This window comes from Acipenser ruthenus, chromosome 15 (assembly GCF_902713425.1).
Source record: "Acipenser ruthenus chromosome 15, fAciRut3.2 maternal haplotype, whole genome shotgun sequence".
Lineage (NCBI taxonomy): Eukaryota > Metazoa > Chordata > Actinopteri > Acipenseriformes > Acipenseridae > Acipenser > Acipenser ruthenus.
Window position 1 is genome coordinate 21,080,194 of NC_081203.1, and position 18,364 is coordinate 21,098,557.

Sequence of the window (18,364 nt, forward strand, 5' to 3'; positions counted from 1 at the left end):
TCTTTTGTGGTTTTGCTTTCATTTTACAGAGACAGGAATAGACTTTGTTTCAACAATGACACCCAGCAATTATATCCTGAATGCTCCTTTTGGTCCAGAAATACATAAGCAGCTTTCGCGGTATTACACTGAGTTTGAGGAACTGAAGCTTCTTGGGAAAGGGGCATTTGGAGCAGTTATTAAGGTATGTATATCTTTTTACAATTGGTTTTACAATATATATACAGTATATGTGCAAAACTCTCTCTCTCTTTCTCTCTCTCTCTCTCTCTCTCTCTCTCTCTCTCTCTCTCTCTCTCTCTCTTTTGTACCTTTCTTCTGTATATAATAGCTATACTGCCATCTCAAGCAGTGGTTTCTTAAAACACAACATAAAGTGGAGGAACAAAATCATAAATTGAATTCTTTGTGATTTTAGTTCTATTGTGTGATATAAGCTATTGTACTAGTTTTAAAGCATGATAACGTTATATCAAGTCATATTGCTGCAAAATAATAAGGGGATATTCTACAGGAAGTGCTATTTCAAATAAATCTGTACCAGTGTATCAGTGCATGTATTTCTTGTCAAACTGAAAGCAGTCTTGCAAAGCTTCACACAAAACTCAGGGGACCCTTTTTTGGTACACCAGGAAGTTACATCAGAGGTAAAACAAAACTACGGTTTTTAAACATAAACAAAGTTTGCAGTAAGGAAACTAGGGTGGTTGGATGCTAAGGAGATATCATTTATTTTACTGTTCAAAAGGTGACTAAACAGTACACCTGAGAAGTTGAAATGTGCACAAAACAAAGTCAAGCAAAATCTTAGTAACCTATGAACGTTTTATTGAAGAAATTATGTAACCGGGAAGCTACAGATCCATCTGACCTCTCTAACAGCAAAAAAGGGTAAATTATTATAGGATAATAATTAGTAACAACACATGAAGCAGAGAGTTTTGTAACTTCCATTTGGGGCCACATACTCAGTGGTGTGCCACAGGGTTTGGTGCTGGAACTGCCTCGCTTTCTTATATACATAAACGACCTTGACCCAGGGATAGTCCATAAAATTTGCATACGAAGCAGGTGGAAGTGGCTGACATGTCTCAGGAAATCCTGAGGGATTAAAATGGAGATGAGCAGAAAACTGTCATATAAACCTTAATGGGCATATATATGTATATATATATATATATATATATATATATATATATATATATATATATATATATATATACAATGTGTATATGTATATGTATGTGTGTATATATATATATATACCATCTGGGATACCATTCCCCTTACGTTATATCCCTAGGGATGAACTTGTTTTCTGTGTTTACTCTGCAGGTGCAGAACAAACTGGATGGCTGTTCCTACGCTGTGAAACGAATTCAAGTGAATCCAGCAAGCAAGCAGTTCCGCAGAATAAAGGGAGAAGTCACTTTACTTTCTCGACTCAATCATGAAAACATTGTGCGTTACTACAACGCATGGATTGAAAAACAACAGATGACTTCTAGTGGTGTCCTAAGCAATGAAAGCTCAGAACAGAAGACTTCCAATGCCAGTCCTCCCCAAGATAAGGTAAACGAGCTGGGGTTGATGGACAATGTGGAAGACAATGCCCCTCCTCCTGCTTTGGCGAGCTCCGTGGAGTGGAGCACCACTGTTGAGAAGTCCTCGAGTGCCAAACGTGGTGGAGAAGATCAGGAGTCCAGTGATGATGAAGATGTGTTCTGCGCCTCTTTCCGGTAAGTTCTCCTTTGCAAAATTGTTATGGACGAACGTCAATCACACAAGAGTTTTCTCTGTTAATGAGTCTGGATAGGGTTAATTGGGCACTAACATGGATGCATATGTTACAGCGCCTATGACAATGACTCCGACAGTGACATCATATTTGCAAATGGGGATGGCAGCAGAGACGGTAATTCACAGGTAGGTTCTGGAACACAAGTCTGTTAATTTTGTTTAGCTTTCTGGGTAATATGGTGCTGACAGTGGGTCCCATGAACATTTCCCCAGTACCCCGACAGGCTTGCACCGTCAGTACCATGTTAACTTTATTATTATTATTATTATTATTATTATTTATATAAACATGGATCAACTGCATTTTATGAAAAATCCCCTGAAGAACCATCAATCGTACAATTCAACACCTTGTGCACCTTTTCAGGCAGTCTCAGGTAGGGAACAAATGATTGGATTGGCTTAGATACTGCCGTCCAGTAGCCTTCACAGGATAGTATTCCAGGGTCTGTTAAGACAGGCTTCTAGCCACGTAATTCCAGTGCTTGTGCAGGACTTCGAGATGCAGATAGAACTATGGACAGTGTTGCCAGCAAAGAGCCCTTCATCCACTCTGACAGTTATCACAAAATAGAGGGGAAATGTAGTGCTACAATGTTTTAATCTTATAGATTAGTACACATTTTAAAACCAATAACTTTTTGTTTGTTTTTTCAATGTATCATAGTGACAATCAGATCTTTTTTTTCACTCTTGTCCAGGAGGAAGAAAGTAAGAGGAATGCTGCTGGCCCTTTGTCTGCTCCAGAGAGCAGCGAGGAGAAGAGACCAGTCGTGCTGATGGTCCACTATCTGTACATTCAGGTCAGGCACATTTCTTCACTTCATCGCTAAAATGTGTCAATGTTATCTGTGTTTTGTGAGATTCTACAGCTATGGCCAAACGTTTTGCATCACCTAGAATTTCAGGACTGAGACACAATTAAAAAAAATAAATAATAAAATAAAAAACTATATGAACATAATATTTTTTTTAACATAATGTAGTCAAAGAAACTACAAAATGATATCGCAAGTGTCTACCGGAAGCCATAATAGTAGTACAGTATTTCATGTTAGATTTTGAAATGTCAATTTTTTGGTCAGTTTTTTGTTATTTACTAATGGAAAACTACAAAACGGCATGAAATTCAACATGTATTCAAACAATGTGGTAACACAGCATTATTCAACAAGTTTCCTTTATTGATCACATTTATATATATATATATTATAGTCACATTTTTACAGCTTAAGCATTATCATTGGAGACAATAATGAGGCCACGAGTTATTAGCAGAAGTTCAGCAATGATATGTTATCAATTCCTCGTAGAAACATCGGAAACCTCGCTGTTTATGCAGGATCTTGAATGCTTGTCAAATGGCTGCTCTTTTATAAAGTATCCTTGAGTGCAAAGCTAAACCTTGTTTTGCTTAACATATCTCTTTAAGTTCCACAGTGGTCCATTCTTTATTGCACAAGGTCAAGTAAAGTCAGGTCTCCACAACCCTCAAAATTCCTTATTTAAAAGGAGTAAAACATCCTCTCTTGAGAGCATTGTTTGCACATCTACACCCTGTACGTTACAGCTTTCTAAATGTTATTTGCTTAAAAAACCAGCTCTCGGTTTCCATCTATTTTTAAGCTGATTGACTAAATAAAAGTTTGTTTTGTATAGACACTTGGAGATAGGCTTTGTAATTTCACCAATAATGCAACATTTTACTTTTCAGAAATCGAACCTTATGAGTAATGTGTAAATGCATATATATTTTTACTGGTAGTATCTTGCTTTTGTAAAGCTGCATTGAATAATGGTCTAGTGCATCCTGGTACAGGTGCATTAAGAAAAGCATTACCGATTTTATTCCTGGCTGTCGTTCTGTTTCTTTTGCAGTATTTTACACTACAGCTTTGGCATGACTGTTTTTGGAACCCAATGTGATAGAAATAAACAGATTAGTGAAATCAAAATACATGGCGGGATGTCTACAGTGAACAACTCGGCAAGTCACAACATTTTTTTAACTTTTATTTTTTTATTTTTTTATATAAAGTGTTTATTTTCTCTTTTAAAGATGGAATACTGTGAAAGAAGCACTTTAAGAGATACCATCGACCGAGGGTTATATCAGGACAATAGCCGTCTTTGGAGACTTTTCAGAGAAATCCTTGATGGGCTGGCATACATCCATGAACAGGTTGGTGTCCACTAAATGCATTCTACATGTGAGCAAACTGATAATGCTGTTTACCTCCCCATCCTAAAAAAAGATTATAGCTTCGGTTGAAGACACATGTCAACATGACGCATTGCAATCTTTACTTCTGGGGCCAGGAGGGTATATGCAGGTGCACAGAGCCTTTCAATTCTTTTTTTGGATGTCCACATTCTGTAGTGTGGCAACCATCAACTTCAGCTGCTTGGATGCACTCTACATACATGTAATGCTGTAGCCCTGGGATCCTTGCTTTTACACAGGAATCAATATTGATTAACGCTTATTGTGTTCTACCCTAAACTAAAATGTGAAATCGTTATTATGAGGAGTGTATTTCTTGTATTAAGCACTGCAACGGTTATAGGGGAAAGCACCTGTTTTATAACGTTCATCCTGTAAAATACATCTTCGCTTTACCTGTGGGATACCGTAGTCGACTGCAGGTATGCGGTATGGAAAGCTAATAAATGTCCTGTTTTTTTTGTTTTTTTTAAATAGGGAATGATTCACAGAGACCTGAAGCCTGTTAATATCTTTCTTGATTCCAATGACCATGTGAAAATAGGAGACTTTGGATTGGCTACAGATCATCCAGCTAATGTGGTGGGTCACTTTTCTACTCATTTTATTTTATTTTATTTTATTTTAATGATAAGCAATAAGAACATGTAATATTCCTTCTTTACCCATGTTTCAGATAAGTGATAATTAATCAAGCTGAGCTATATAATGCTATATATGTTTATTTAAAATGGTTGATTTGGAAAATACACCAAACATTAAAAAGTAAGGTTTTACATGGATATCGGTGTAGTTTCACCAGTGAAGGTACTACCGGAGGTGGATAGACAGCAGTGACTGAGTCCCAGTGCTACCCTCTTCCATACCCCACTCACTAGGCAATGCTCTATGGCAGCCACAGTTTCCTGCCACTCTGCTTCTATCTTAGTTTAGACTTGCTGTACTACTAACACATTCTAAAGTATAAAGAACCGTATCTCTAGCCCTTGGTAGGTAATCTCAGTGGTACAGTGTATTCTCATGCTCATATTTTTCTTTGTCTATGACCATTCCAGGCAGACAGTGTTTTTTACATTTCTGAGTGTTATTCTTTTTGTATTTCCTTCCACAGGCTGCAGACAAGTGTGAAGTAGAAGACAATGTCCATGTTATCAAACAAGATGCAACAGGTGATAGAACTCAAAGGGATTGGCTGGTGGCTGGGAGTTTAACCTCGCCCCTGTCGTAAAAACATTTTGGGTCCTTAATAATTTCGTAAGAACTGAGCAACAGCAAGGTAGATAGTGTGATGAATCTGCTGTGGGCTTTATTCCAATCTGCAGGGCTTTATTTGAATTGTACAGGGCTGATATGAAGTCCCTGGATTTTGAAAACATAAATTTACAACAGCATATAATAATCCTGATACTGAACTTTATAGATGATAAGAATGTCTCAGAATCCATTATTTGTCAAAACATAGCGGCTCCAGTGCAGCCAAACACCTAGAAGTAAGCTGCCCTTGGTAGTTAAATATAGATTAGTTTAGAAAACATATTTTTGTTAGTGTTCTAAAATCTTTCTCAGCATAACCACACCCATACTGTATATAAGGCTGAGATATCTGGAGTTACACAGACATAATCGCTGTTTTAGGAGACCATAGAAACAACTTCAGAAATACTGTCATAGTTGAAACATTTACTTTTACCAAGAGAACAACTAACTGGTCCTAAGATGAATAAATACATATATATATGTTGGTTTTAGCATATGGAAGCTGATTCTGAAAAATAACTATAAATACATATTTTAATAATGGTAATTAAAACATGACTTTATTTCATCCCTATAGACAATATGACTGGAATGGTTGGCACAGCCTTATATGTGAGCCCAGAAGTTGAAGGCAATACCAGAGCTACATACAATCAGGTAAAGAATTAAACAAAATAGACTGGCTTTGATTCCCAAAGCAAAGTTTAATATAGGGTTGTAAGGTAGTAATACCGAACATTATGTTGCCTTATTATTATGAAGATCTTGGTACAGTACGTTATAATACAATTGTGTGCTTAGAAAACACTGGAGAGTCATGCCTGTGGTCAGAGGGTGACTTTCGTACAGAGAGAAACATTTCCCCAGTTCCCTTCATTTTATTTTGCTTGCAAATGATAAGGTTGAGAAAACCATGGTGTTACCGGTTGCACCAAGGTGGCCCCATAAAGGGTGGTTTATCAACTAATAAGAAAACTAAACATCTTTGTTTAACCATTGAGATGTAGTATTTGTTACAAATAAGTAAACACTGAGATGAAATGTGGCCTTGAACTTGACACCTGACCCGATATGGCCGTCATGTGAGCTGTTATGTGACTTTTCCATTTCTAGATGATAGTCACCACTTGTCAGCTATGGTAAGTCCCGCCCTTTTTCATTCGCCCACCATTTTCATCATGTAGTGAATTCAAGGTAGTTTGCACTGTATATTACTGTAGCCAGTTGTACAGCACAAATATACAAAACCTCTTCCCTTTTGTCTTTATTAATTTAGAAAGTTGACCTGTTTAGCCTGGGAATTATCTTCTTTGAGATGTCTTACCGTCCAATGACTACTGCCTCAGAAAGGATCTCTGTGCTCAGTCAGCTGCGCCTGGTAAGCACAGCATGTATACCTGTCACTGAAACTAGAAGAGCAGAAAAATATTGATTCTCCAGCACAGTTGCCGATGTTGTGGAGGTTGGGCGATTCAAATAGTATGAGGAGTGTGACCCATTAAATACATCTCTGTTAGACTGGGAGAATGATAACGGTTACATACAGTACATACAAATAACACACCTACTGGGTGTACTGGAACTAAACTTTGTTTCTCTGTTGCTTTTTAAATGACTTCGCTTCCCGGTGCACAAAATATAAACACAAAAACAGTATTTCTGTTTGCAAATGAAGTCTATGAAGTTCAACCCGTGAATTGAATTAATTGTGTTTATTTTTATTATAAAAGAAGAATGCTTTGCTATTACCTCACACAGTGTAAAATATAAATTTGTCAGTTGTGATTGATCGTTTGCTTTTCTATAACCAAAAAAAAAACAACCTTTCATTATTTATAATTCATTCCTCTTTATTTCCACAGCCAACTATAGAGTTTCCTGAAGATTTTGATTATGACAAAACTGACAGACAGGTAATTTGTTTAGGATTCGGTATCATAAATTTGTGTATTCTTCTAATTGAACGCAATTGAATGTATTCATTTTTTTTTTCAGTTCTTTATGAACACAGGTGACCCATCAGTGCTCATCAGGTCTAGAGCAGCAGCTGATTGCTCACTTGTTGGAATGTTTGCTGCAGTTGTTTAAACTGTACAGAATGCTGCTTTGTGATTAGAGATGGATAGGAAAAAATGACATGGATAGAACCAATTTCACAAGAGACGGACAGCAACAGTGTCATGAAGAACAGCAGTTGAACTGTAGTAGCTAAGAGAAAGCACTGGATTCATCAGAGCTCAAACTACAGATCAAGCAGCTACATGTTGCTGATTTTTATTTTGGCATGACAATAAAATAATGAAATTCAACCACAATTGGAGAGTTTGATGCAGCAAAATGCTCAGGAAGAACAATACAGATAATCAACAAAAACCCTAATCTGAATAGCAGCACATTTTCAGAGAGGAATTTTAGCAGTATAAAATATAACATAATTTGTGATATGGCACAGTCAGGTATCACATACAAAAGAGAACTGCTTTAGCTCTTTTGACACTCAGATCCCTAAGCATGCCTATTATGCTTTTGCATTTTCTTCATAATATGTAAGCATGGTGATCGTTCCTCTATTGCACTTCATTTGTTTTTCTCATCCCAGAGACGGGTCATTACTTGGCTTTTGGAACACGATCCAGCCCTGAGGCCGACAGCCGCGGAGCTGTTGAAAAGCGAGCACTTGCCTCCCTCCCAGATGGAGGAATCTGAGCTGCATGAGGTGTTGCACCACACGCTGGCTAACCTGAATGGAAAAGCCTATCGCAACATGCTCAATCTACTCTTCTCACAAAATATCTCACCAGTGATGGACTACACGTATGACATTGACCTCTGCAAGGTTTCTCTTCTTTTCATTTTCATGATTGAAGGTGTAAAATGCCAGGATCCTTGGTAACTGGACGGGCATGCAAGTCAAGGGGCAATCCAGGAGCAATGCGCTTTACCCGTCTTGCACTTCCATTAGCTGTGAAAGCCCCACATGTGCTGAATTGAAAAGAAACGCATGTTAAAGCAGGAACACTCCATCAGAATGACTGTTTATTTAGTTTCTAATATGATGCAGGCCACATATTCAGAATTCATTCAATTGGAACACCATAGGAAGAACTTCTATTCCATTGGAGTCATTATTATTCTTTTTCTGACCATTATTTTAAAGTGTAATTGTTATGGCAAACATGTATTTAAAATATATGAATATATTGTACCATACTAGGACCAGAGAACACAGTTGGAAATGAAGTGGAGATGCTTAGGACAGAGGGAATGAGAGGCTTCCTCACACAGACAGTAATGAGGGTATATAATGGGCTAACTAGGCAAAGTATTATGCTGAGGGCCGGGTGAGTGTGGCCAACAGTTAATAAATAAGGTTATTACATACTTTATACTTAAATGGATATGTTTCATCCACTGCCTGTACACTATGTGGTTGTAGTCTCAGTGATGGTGAAAGTATTACATATTGATGTTTTCTTGTTGTTTTTTTTATTAGGGAAGTTATTCATCCCATGGTGCCAAACTACAGCAATATGTATATGAAACAGTAAGCAGGGTCTTTAAAACGCATGGTAAGTACTGAAGGGGATTTCATTGAACAGGATAACTGCTTTTCTATGTGTGAAACTTGGTTAGGACATTCCTAAGATCAAATGACAGAGAGGATCAGAAACTGGAGATAATAGAGATTTCTGTCTGTCTTTATGTACAAACATACGCCATACTAGCAGTACATGTAGAATAGCTTATCCAGTTGTAAAACAACAACAAAAACCTGTTAACAAAATAGTTTCGCAAACCTGTATTACACCAGGTTAAAAAAACAAACTTGCAGTTGTTTGATTCAGATTTCAGCGTCTGAAGAACATTGTAATGGCTCATTTATTTTAGTTACACAAAGGTTGTTCGTTGAATACGAGGGACAGCTATGGCCAAAAGTTTTGCATCACCTAGAATTTTAGGATTGAGACATAATTAAAATAAATAAATAAATATCTTAACATAATTTATATATTTTATTTAACGTCATGTAATCAAATAAACTACAGAATGATATTGCAAAAGTATTCCGGAAGCCATAATAGTAGTACAGTATTTCATGTTAGATGTTTTTCAGTTAAATATATGGAAAACTACAAAGCGGTATGTAATTCAGTATGTTAACGCAACATTATTCAGCAGATTTCATTCGACTTCTTCTTTATGAAGCAAAATGTGTTCATTCTATAGGGTGATGCAAAACTGTTGGCTGTAGCTGTACATATTTTAACAACACAAATGTATTATGGGGTAACATTCCAAACTTTGTTCATAAAAGAATGTGTTACTATTTTGTTTTCCACAGTGGAAAGGATTTTCATTTCTGTTTGATAGCTGGTTGTAAACCTACCTAACCTGGACATGTTGCCAAGTTTTCATAGTTTCCACAGTTTAGTGAGGGAATGCTCTGAAGCTTACAATGAGCAGAGACTGAAAGCTGTTAACCCCTTAAGGTATACAAGGAATTGTGCGTGACAATTTGGATGACCAGAGCCAACCTTTCAGTACATTTTAAACCCTGTTTCGTGCACCTCATTGCAAAAATAAGAAAGTTAGCATAATTTGTATTTGTGGGACACCTGACCCTTGTACCTTAAAAGGTTAAAACTGGAATCCTATTCAAAGGGACTTTGCTTTATCTTTCAGGAGCGGTAAAATTGCAAACCCCTCTTTTTATGCCAAAGAATAAGAAATTGTATGAGGGCATTGAGGTTGCATGTTTCATGGACCACAGCGGGATGCTTGTGATGGTGCCATATGATCTCAGGGTAAGTCATTTTATATTGAAATAGCAACAGTTCATTACACTCAATTCCATTTTGTGAGACTGTAATGTAGCTCAGTACTGTTCCATCCCCGCATTTGTGCTAAGCATTTTTTTTTTTTTTTTTCAGATTATGTTTGCAAGATTTGTTGCAAAAAACAACATTACCAACTTGAAAAGGTAAGGAAGGACACTCTATAACTGATGTATACATTTATAGTAATGTTGTGCAAATGGTAGCCAACTCATTCAAAAATGATTTGTTCTCCAATGTAAGATGCTACATTCTGTCTGTTGTAGTCAACACCAACAGTTTTGAGCTATCGTCCAATTGTCTATCACATTTAGTGTTCTTCAGTTCTCATTTTTAAGTCTAACCCTTTTTTTTGAGGTACTGCAGTTAATACTGTTTTCTTTCTCTAGATACAGTATTGAGAGAGTGTTCCGTCCCCGGAAGTTAGATCGCTCTCATCCCAGAGAGCTATTGGAATGTGCCTTCGATATCGTCACGTCAACAACAAACAGCCTTTTACCAGAGGCAGAGACGATATACACTATATCTGAAATCATTTACGAATTTCCAGTACTTCAGGTATTTACCTCTTTGCAGAATCTACCCATTTTATTGGTGCTTAAATGATGCCGCCTGCAAGTCTTATATTTTAAACTGTGTTGTAAATGTCATTTTAAAGTTAGTAGTGTACACATTTCAATTGTATTTACTTCATGTAAGACATACAACCATACAATTGTTAGTAATTCTTTGTTTTGTGTCCTGAGATCTGATAAAGATGTAATACTGGCTGTTACTTTTATAGGAAAGAAACTACAGCATTTACCTAAACCACACCTGCCTCCTTAAAGCGATATTGCTACACTGTGGAATACCTGAGGATAAACTAAGTCAATCTTCCACTATTCTACATGAAGCAATGGTAAGGAGCTGTATCAGTTAAGACAAGGATTTTGCTATCTTGTAAGAACAGTTTAAAGACAAATGAGAACATTTCTTTGAAGAATGCACATTTTTCATAAGTTTCTTAAGAATTTGTTGTGCATAAAAGTTCTTAACCTTTTTTCTTTTTTTCTGGATTTAAGATTTTTCTTAAGAACGTTTCAAGAATATGACCCTGTTTTTTTTTTATACCAACATTTGTTAAATATATAACTATTACAGGTTTGTATTCTGCGGTTTTAGCTTAGAAGCTCAATTAGAACAAATGCTTTACTAAAAAGAGGTGACTTTTCGGGTGAAATGGGTCATTTGCAATTTGGTTTTTTCAAAGGACCACATGAAAAAAATAATCTCCCAAAACTGAGATGGTGACTCACTTCTGCCCTGTGGATGTTTTAGCTTTGTTCACAAAGTCTCATTACTTGACCGCTTACTAAGCCTCTCAATGAAACATTATTTTGCAATCTGAAATGCACCTCTTTCTGTTGCAGAGTGAAAAGCTGACAAGACGGGAGCTTGAAGCCAAATTTTGCAATCTTTCACTGTCAACAAAAAGTGTGAGTATTTCTGTAACCTATATTTTCTAGGACCACTGAAGAATGACTCTGACTTTTCGAACATGCACACACTGTTCACTGTTGCTGCCTCTGCATTAAGGGGGTATTTGATCTGTACCTGTGGATTACCCCCAATTTACTACCGCGAATGTGATCAATCAGTCCTTTCCCTGCTGTCGTGCCGCTTGTTATTTAGCATGAATGAACTCAACCAGAATCAGTTTTCTGTTAGTTTTTTATGAGAAAAATGGACATCCACAGAAACAATGTACTTTTGATGTAAAGTACTGTTTTTTATGATATGCCATATATCCATTAGTGCAGAAACAGTAATACATTCTGAAGAATGTGAGATAACAAACGGAGGAAAAATATATATTCTTCGTATTGCATCCTACCATGTTTTTTGTCAGAAGCGGTTATGTTGGGGAAAGGTATTATATGTATATGTGTGTAAGAGAATCTGGTTAAAGGAAAGTTAATTGCTGCAGATCAGATAGATGGGGAATGAAAGGGAGGGAGAGAATCTCATTACCTAAAAAACAATGTCATAAATAATATAGCTGCTGAAAAGGCTGATGCCTTTGCTAGATATGCACTAAGCCGCTGTAAGGACAGCCTTTTCTGCAATACTATATTGCAACCGACAGTGAAGTGGAAAGGAAGCCTGGAGGATGGATTTCATTTGCTGGTTTCATTTTGTGGTTTTGCTAATACGTTATTATTGGGTTAAGCCTAGCGGTTAATGAACCATCCCTTTTAAAACCAGGAACCCAAGGCTTTGTAAAAATCTGATTCTTTATTTCCGTGTAACATTCTGTTTTTTTATTTTATGGATTTCAGCTGCAAACACTCTATAAGTATATAGATCAGAAAGGGGACCTGCCGGAACTGAGCCCATTAATAAACACCCTGACCAAGCAGAAAACAGCCGTCGCTCAGCTGGCAAAACAGGGCATGAAGGACCTGGAGGAGGTCACTGGGCTCTTAAAGAAACTAGGTGTGAAACTGCAGGTTAGTCTCCGTCATTCTCTGTCGCAACACAACACAGTACAGTGCATCTGAAATCAGCTTTACATTATAGTTTTTTTTTTAGTTTTATAAATGTTTTCAGACAAGGGAGTAATTTGGAATTGGGGAAACTTTTTTCTGTATTTATCTTTTTTTATAGCTTTCTGTTGATACATCCCAGGGATTAAGTGAATGGGTTGTGAAGACGGGAACTAAATATATTTAGCCTAGAACAAAAAAAAAGAGATGAGAGGAAACTTGTTAGCCAATAATTTAAGCATAGAGGCCACAGTTGGAAATTAAATTGAGATCTTTAAGACAGAGGGTACAGTGTTGAGGGTATGGAAAGAGTTTCCAGGCCACTTTGTTGATGCAGGATTGTTGGGATCTAATCTTTGGGAATACTTGGCTACAAGAAACCGGATGAGCATTGATGGGGGACGGACGGCCTCCTTTCGTTCGTAAATGTTCTTATGTTCCCTAACATCAAACGTATGACAAATAAATTACTGAAGGTTACGGTTTCTAAATGTATTTCTTTGCTTCTATACTGCAGGTGGTCATCAATCTCGGTCTGTTCTATAAAGTTCAGCACCACAGCGGGATCATTTTTCAGTTTGTAGCGTTTGTCAAGCGAAGGCACAGGACAGTACCAGATATTGTGGCAGCTGGTGGAAGATATGATCACCTGGTAAACATCTATTGGCTTGTTCATTCATATTCAGAATTGAGAATTCAAGATGCTGTACTGAGCTGTGTTTGTGCTCTTGTTTTTATAGATCCCACAGTTCAGAGGACCCGAGTTATCAGGACCAATCCCTTCTGCTGTAGGAGCCAGTTTAGCTCTGGAAAAAATCTGTGCTGCTCTTGCTAGCATGGAAGAACCTGTAAGAGGACATCTATTTACTATCGCAAAAGTCTACCGGAAGCCATAATAGTAGTACAGTATTTCATGTTAGATTTCGAAATGTCATATCTTTTCAGTTTTTTGTTAAGTATATGGAAAAACTACTAAGCAGTATGTAATTCAATATGTTAATGTAACATTATTCAGCAGGTTTCATTTGACTTTATGAAGCAGAATGAATTAATTCTATAGGGTGATGCAAAACTTTTGGTCATCGCTGTATTTTGTTACTTTTTATTAGTGTGAGCAACTATATCAGTAGCCTCGATTCAGTCTGGTTTTAGCTCAGGATGCATTAAAACAAAAATAAGTAAATTGTGTATATTGGAGGAGTCTACACCTACTGTACTTGTGGCACACCTCCAATTTTACATGTATCTAGAAAACAACTTATACAGTTGTGATGAGACTTGGTTAGGGAAATCTTTACCACAGATTATAAAGTATCATAATGTGGCATTATATGGTGGGTCCTGTCCATCCTAGTGTTGCTTTGTCACATTTGGTGGATGTAGGTCACGGTGCTCTACTTCATGATACAAACCTAGCTCTAACGTTGTATTTATAGCTGTGGCAGGGGGTGTATGTAACAGATATACTTATCTATCATTATTAAAGTGTTACAGAACACCCTGCAAAATTCACAAGAATCTCATTGCGTTGCGCTTGCTATGTCCCTTGTGTTCCAACGCTGTGATTTTATATATAAAATCAAGCAAAGAAATGTTTTTCTTGTAAACACTGCAGGGGGTTCTGTAACACTATAACATGCAAATCTATCTTGGCAGCTCAGCTATGAAACATGGTCAAGGCGTCGGAGATGTGGTTTGCACAGCAGTAATAATTGGTGCTAGGAATTGTACATTTTAAACAGTCTTTCCTGAAGGAAATGGGCACCTGTCTTTGAGGAAGCAGTTGGCATGGCTACTTTATGGGCTACATATAGAGGAAGAAAACCCAAGCTGACACACCATGCCTTAGGCAACAGTAAACAGTACTTGTACAATAAATCATTTTCTTTAGTATTCTTTATTGGGTGTCATGTAACCAAGGTAATACAGTAATCATGGTGTTTAAGTATTTATTTTGCTTCAGTAAATAAATCTCCACGTTTTACCTATATATTGAATATGAATTTTAGATTTCACAAAACCTTTTTACCCAGCTAAAATGTTACTTGAATCTGGCTCTTATTTTCTCTTGTCAATTAGCCTTCAATAAGCTGCTGTGACATGCTGGTGGTTTCTGTTGGCCAGGCGTCGATGGATAGAGCTATTAAAATCGTTCAGAAACTCTGGACAGCTGGGGTGTCGGCTGATGTCATGTACGATGTGTCGCAGGTAAGTAATTGCAATAGGGTCTTCCTTTGTAAAGTGATGCTAGAGTGTGACGTTGTTTCTGAACAAGAATGCAGCTGAAGCCAAAGTTGCAGCCATTGCTTGTTTTTACTGTCCTGCATAACAAGGATTTAGCAATAGTATTATTAATTAATTTCTTAGCAGACGCCCTTATCCAGGGTGACTTACAATTGTTACAAGATGTCGCATTATTTTTTACATACAATTATACAGTTGGGTTTTTACTGGAGCAATCTAGGTAAAGTACCTTGCTCAAGGGTACAGCAGCAGTGTCCTCCACCTGGGACTGAACCCACAACCCTCCGGTCAAGAGTCCAAAGCCCTAACCACTTTTCCACACTGCTGCCCACTAGTAACTTGTCTAGGTTGCTGAATGTGAAGTTGTAACAAACGTTATTTGATCAAATCTAAAAAGGACTTGATTATCCCAAAAGGAGTTGACAAAGTTAACCCTGACCTAATACTTTGGTCAAGTGCAGCACAGAAACCAGGACCAGAGGACACAGTTGGAAACTATGTGGAGCTAGACTTAGAACCGAGGACAGGATAGGCTTCTTTACACGGAGAGTGGTGACGGTGTGGAATGGGTTACCTAGTCCTGTTGTTGATGCTGAATCATTAGGATTGTTGATGAGCTACATTAATCTGATGCATCACCAGTCTTGTTTTAATGGAGGGTGGCATTTTAACAAGACTATGTAGACTATATACTCTTCAGGAATGTGTTGGGTGGCCTTGTCCTTGACCTCCTAGTCTTGTACACCAGTTTTTCTTGTTTTTGCTTTACATGTGTGCGATTGGATTTGAGACACATTTTGTAATCTTGTAGCTGTCCATTTTGTGAACATGCTCATTTTTAGGTTACAGTCAAGTAAACTGTGTTGATTTTAAACATTCCCTCTCTTCACGTTCTTAGCACTTGTGTAGACACTGCAGTTTAATTGAATTTGAGTAATACGGTATCAAGTGAAATCTGACATGTTTTACAGCTGTTGGCAGCAGCTTGATCAAGAGGAGAAGTAATTTTCTTTGCTAATAATAGAGCATAACAATTCATATGTGTAAATTATGCAAAATGCATACTACTGTAAGTCATAACATAGTAAACTGTTATTTCTCTACCTGTAGTCACAAGAAACTGTGCAGGAACATTGCAAACTTGTTGGAATCGCCTGTGTAGCATTCGTTTCTGAAAAAGATGGAAACTACATCAAGGTAATGTGTGAGGCTTATTGTGTGGATGAACCCAGAGTCATTTGCTCAACACAACATTCAGCTTTATTAAAATCAGCATGCAATATGAAAATGGCATTAATGCACTTAACTAGCAATTTCGGAGACAACCGACTGCTATTCACACCAGTGAGCCAGATAACGATACTGTTAATCATTTATTTCAAATATATACTAATTGATAACATTATGGCTTGCCCAAGTCCTTATACAAGCAATAGAAATGGGTATCATAGAACCCAATTCATACAGCTTGAACTCCTGGGTTATTTAAAGTCTATTTTAATGAGCGAGATGAAGCTGAAAACTCTTGAAACCATTCCAGACTGGTAGAAGATCAACTACTGATCAATATTGAAACTGAAAAAAATATTTCACAAGATTCAGTAGTCTGTTAACAAAGCATATGCAATCAGCAGCAGAGGTCTTAATGCATTGTTGAGTGATCTTCCCTTAAACCAGACCCTAAAGAATTATTAGTAGTTGTGAGTTTTTCCAGCAACTTGATCATTTCTGAATATACCAAACCAGGACTCAAATTAATTTATATCAACGTTTTGGAAGGGAGTGACTCTTGTGGCCAAATAGTAGATCATATTTATAAATTCCCTATAATGCATGTCTTTGACATATACTGAATCAAGTTACAGGCACACTCCTTTTTTTTATTTAAGGTCAAATCATTTGAAAAGGACCGGCAATCAGAAAAGAGGATTTTAGAGACAGATTTAGTGGACCACCTCGTTCAAAAATTCAGGACCAAATTTTCTGATGACAGGTTTACCAGGTAAGATAAATTGAAATTGTACGTGTGAGATTTCAAAGACGACAGCACACGGAAACGGGAATCTGCTTCGGAGACCAAATAGTTTTTTTTTGTGAGCTACGTGATGTAAATATTGCAAAAGTGTAAGGGGACATGTGCTGTTGCTGAATGGTTGGCCATATATGCATTATTTTAAGTGTAGGATTGACCAAGCCCTGCAGTCGTTCCCTTTTCCATGAAAAATTATAAGTATGTTTGGATTCCTGTCAACGAGTAATAAATTCAAAGTTGCAGGTCTTCAAGGTCTCAAACTTGTCTTCAAACTTGTACTACAAGATGCTGTATAAATGTAATTGTTGTTATAGTATGATGGTATAACAGATACAGGATGATGAGTTTTTCCCTCTAAATATGCCTTTTGCTTTTGCTTTTTTAGAGATGTATCTGAAAATGGTGCCCTCCAGAACCCCAAAGCATCACTTCTGCTTACTTCAGGTGCAGCTAAGCTTAAAATGTATTGTACTTCTTGACCCATTCCTCCTTGCCTGCTGGGCTTAGTGAGGCGATCGCCTAATTGATACTTTAGGGAGATCGGAGACCCCCACATATTGCCGTAGAGAAGGAGAAAGAGATGGAGGGATGTTGATGCTAGCACACATTTACAAAGCAGGGATGCAAGTCCCTTATATACTTGAAGAACAATAAAGATCCAAGCACTGGCCCTTGTGGTACTTCAACCCACTGATTTGTACACCTCCACAAAAGTCAAGATTGACCTTGGTCTTATAAATCCAAGCTGGATGTCTGCTATTCTATTGTTGCTACACAAGCGGCCTTCAAACCTGCCCTTAATATTGCTTCCCTCAGTTGGCATGTTTTGGATGTTAAACGAATGGTACTGTAGCTACCTGTGTCTGTCTTGCTTCATTTTAAAATACTGGCACGACATTTCCAAGTTTCTAGCCCTGTGGAACCTCACCTGTTACATATCTCTTTCCATAACGGTGTTTCTCCATTATTATTATTGGTTAGGAAATGATGATTGCTTCCTCCAAACAGCTGTTCCTTTTGTTCTAGGATCATCTGAGCCATATGGAAGCAGCACAGTGCTGAATGTGAATGTTGTCTCACCTGAAAAACTGTCTGCCAGCATAAGAAGACGATATGAAACGCAGGTATGCTACTTTTATATTTCATTTGTATCATTGCTTTCTTTTTAAGGGTTTTGTTAGGCATTTTCTACAGAGCAAATGGATATCGAGCATCAACATTATAAGAAAAAAGCGTCCCAACCATAGGATATGTGGAACCACAATTTTTTGTGGTTTCACAGAGACCTGCTGTTGGAAAAGTGCAGGTTTCTTATGAACCTCATTAGAAATGCCTTTTCTTACAACACCCATTTGGGTGCTTGACATGGAACAGTTCTGTTGTAACCAGTAAGGGCTCTGAATAAATATCCTCATATTTCTTCTCACTTCTCCCTTAAAGACGC

General features: G+C 37.4%; 1 protein-coding gene across 3 annotated transcripts in view; it reads left to right on the top strand.

The window, feature by feature from the left end:
* Positions 1-18,364, top strand: part of LOC117974001 (eIF-2-alpha kinase GCN2-like) — a 30,857-nt gene that overhangs the window by 8,862 nt on the left and 3,631 nt on the right. For 2 of the 3 annotated variants that reach the window (XM_058987416.1, XM_058987418.1), the window contains exons 11-35: positions 30-184; positions 1,336-1,739; positions 1,854-1,926; positions 2,502-2,603; positions 3,860-3,982; positions 4,502-4,606; positions 5,136-5,193; positions 5,859-5,938; positions 6,558-6,659; positions 7,144-7,194; positions 7,881-8,117; positions 8,775-8,850; positions 9,965-10,086; positions 10,213-10,262; positions 10,506-10,674; positions 10,901-11,017; positions 11,529-11,594; positions 12,438-12,608; positions 13,162-13,296; positions 13,385-13,492; positions 14,724-14,852; positions 15,999-16,085; positions 16,778-16,890; positions 17,306-17,364; positions 17,947-18,044. In XM_058987416.1, coding sequence (XP_058843399.1) covers positions 30-184; positions 1,336-1,739; positions 1,854-1,926; positions 2,502-2,603; positions 3,860-3,982; positions 4,502-4,606; positions 5,136-5,193; positions 5,859-5,938; positions 6,558-6,659; positions 7,144-7,194; positions 7,881-8,117; positions 8,775-8,850; positions 9,965-10,086; positions 10,213-10,262; positions 10,506-10,674; positions 10,901-11,017; positions 11,529-11,594; positions 12,438-12,608; positions 13,162-13,296; positions 13,385-13,492; positions 14,724-14,852; positions 15,999-16,085; positions 16,778-16,890; positions 17,306-17,364; positions 17,947-18,044 — 2,990 coding nt within the window. The remainder of the gene's footprint in view (positions 1-29; positions 185-1,335; positions 1,740-1,853; positions 1,927-2,501; positions 2,604-3,859; positions 3,983-4,501; positions 4,607-5,135; positions 5,194-5,858; positions 5,939-6,557; positions 6,660-7,143; positions 7,195-7,880; positions 8,118-8,774; positions 8,851-9,964; positions 10,087-10,212; positions 10,263-10,505; positions 10,675-10,900; positions 11,018-11,528; positions 11,595-12,437; positions 12,609-13,161; positions 13,297-13,384; positions 13,493-14,723; positions 14,853-15,998; positions 16,086-16,777; positions 16,891-17,305; positions 17,365-17,946; positions 18,045-18,364) is intronic. The other variant, XM_058987417.1, reaches the window with a different exon arrangement.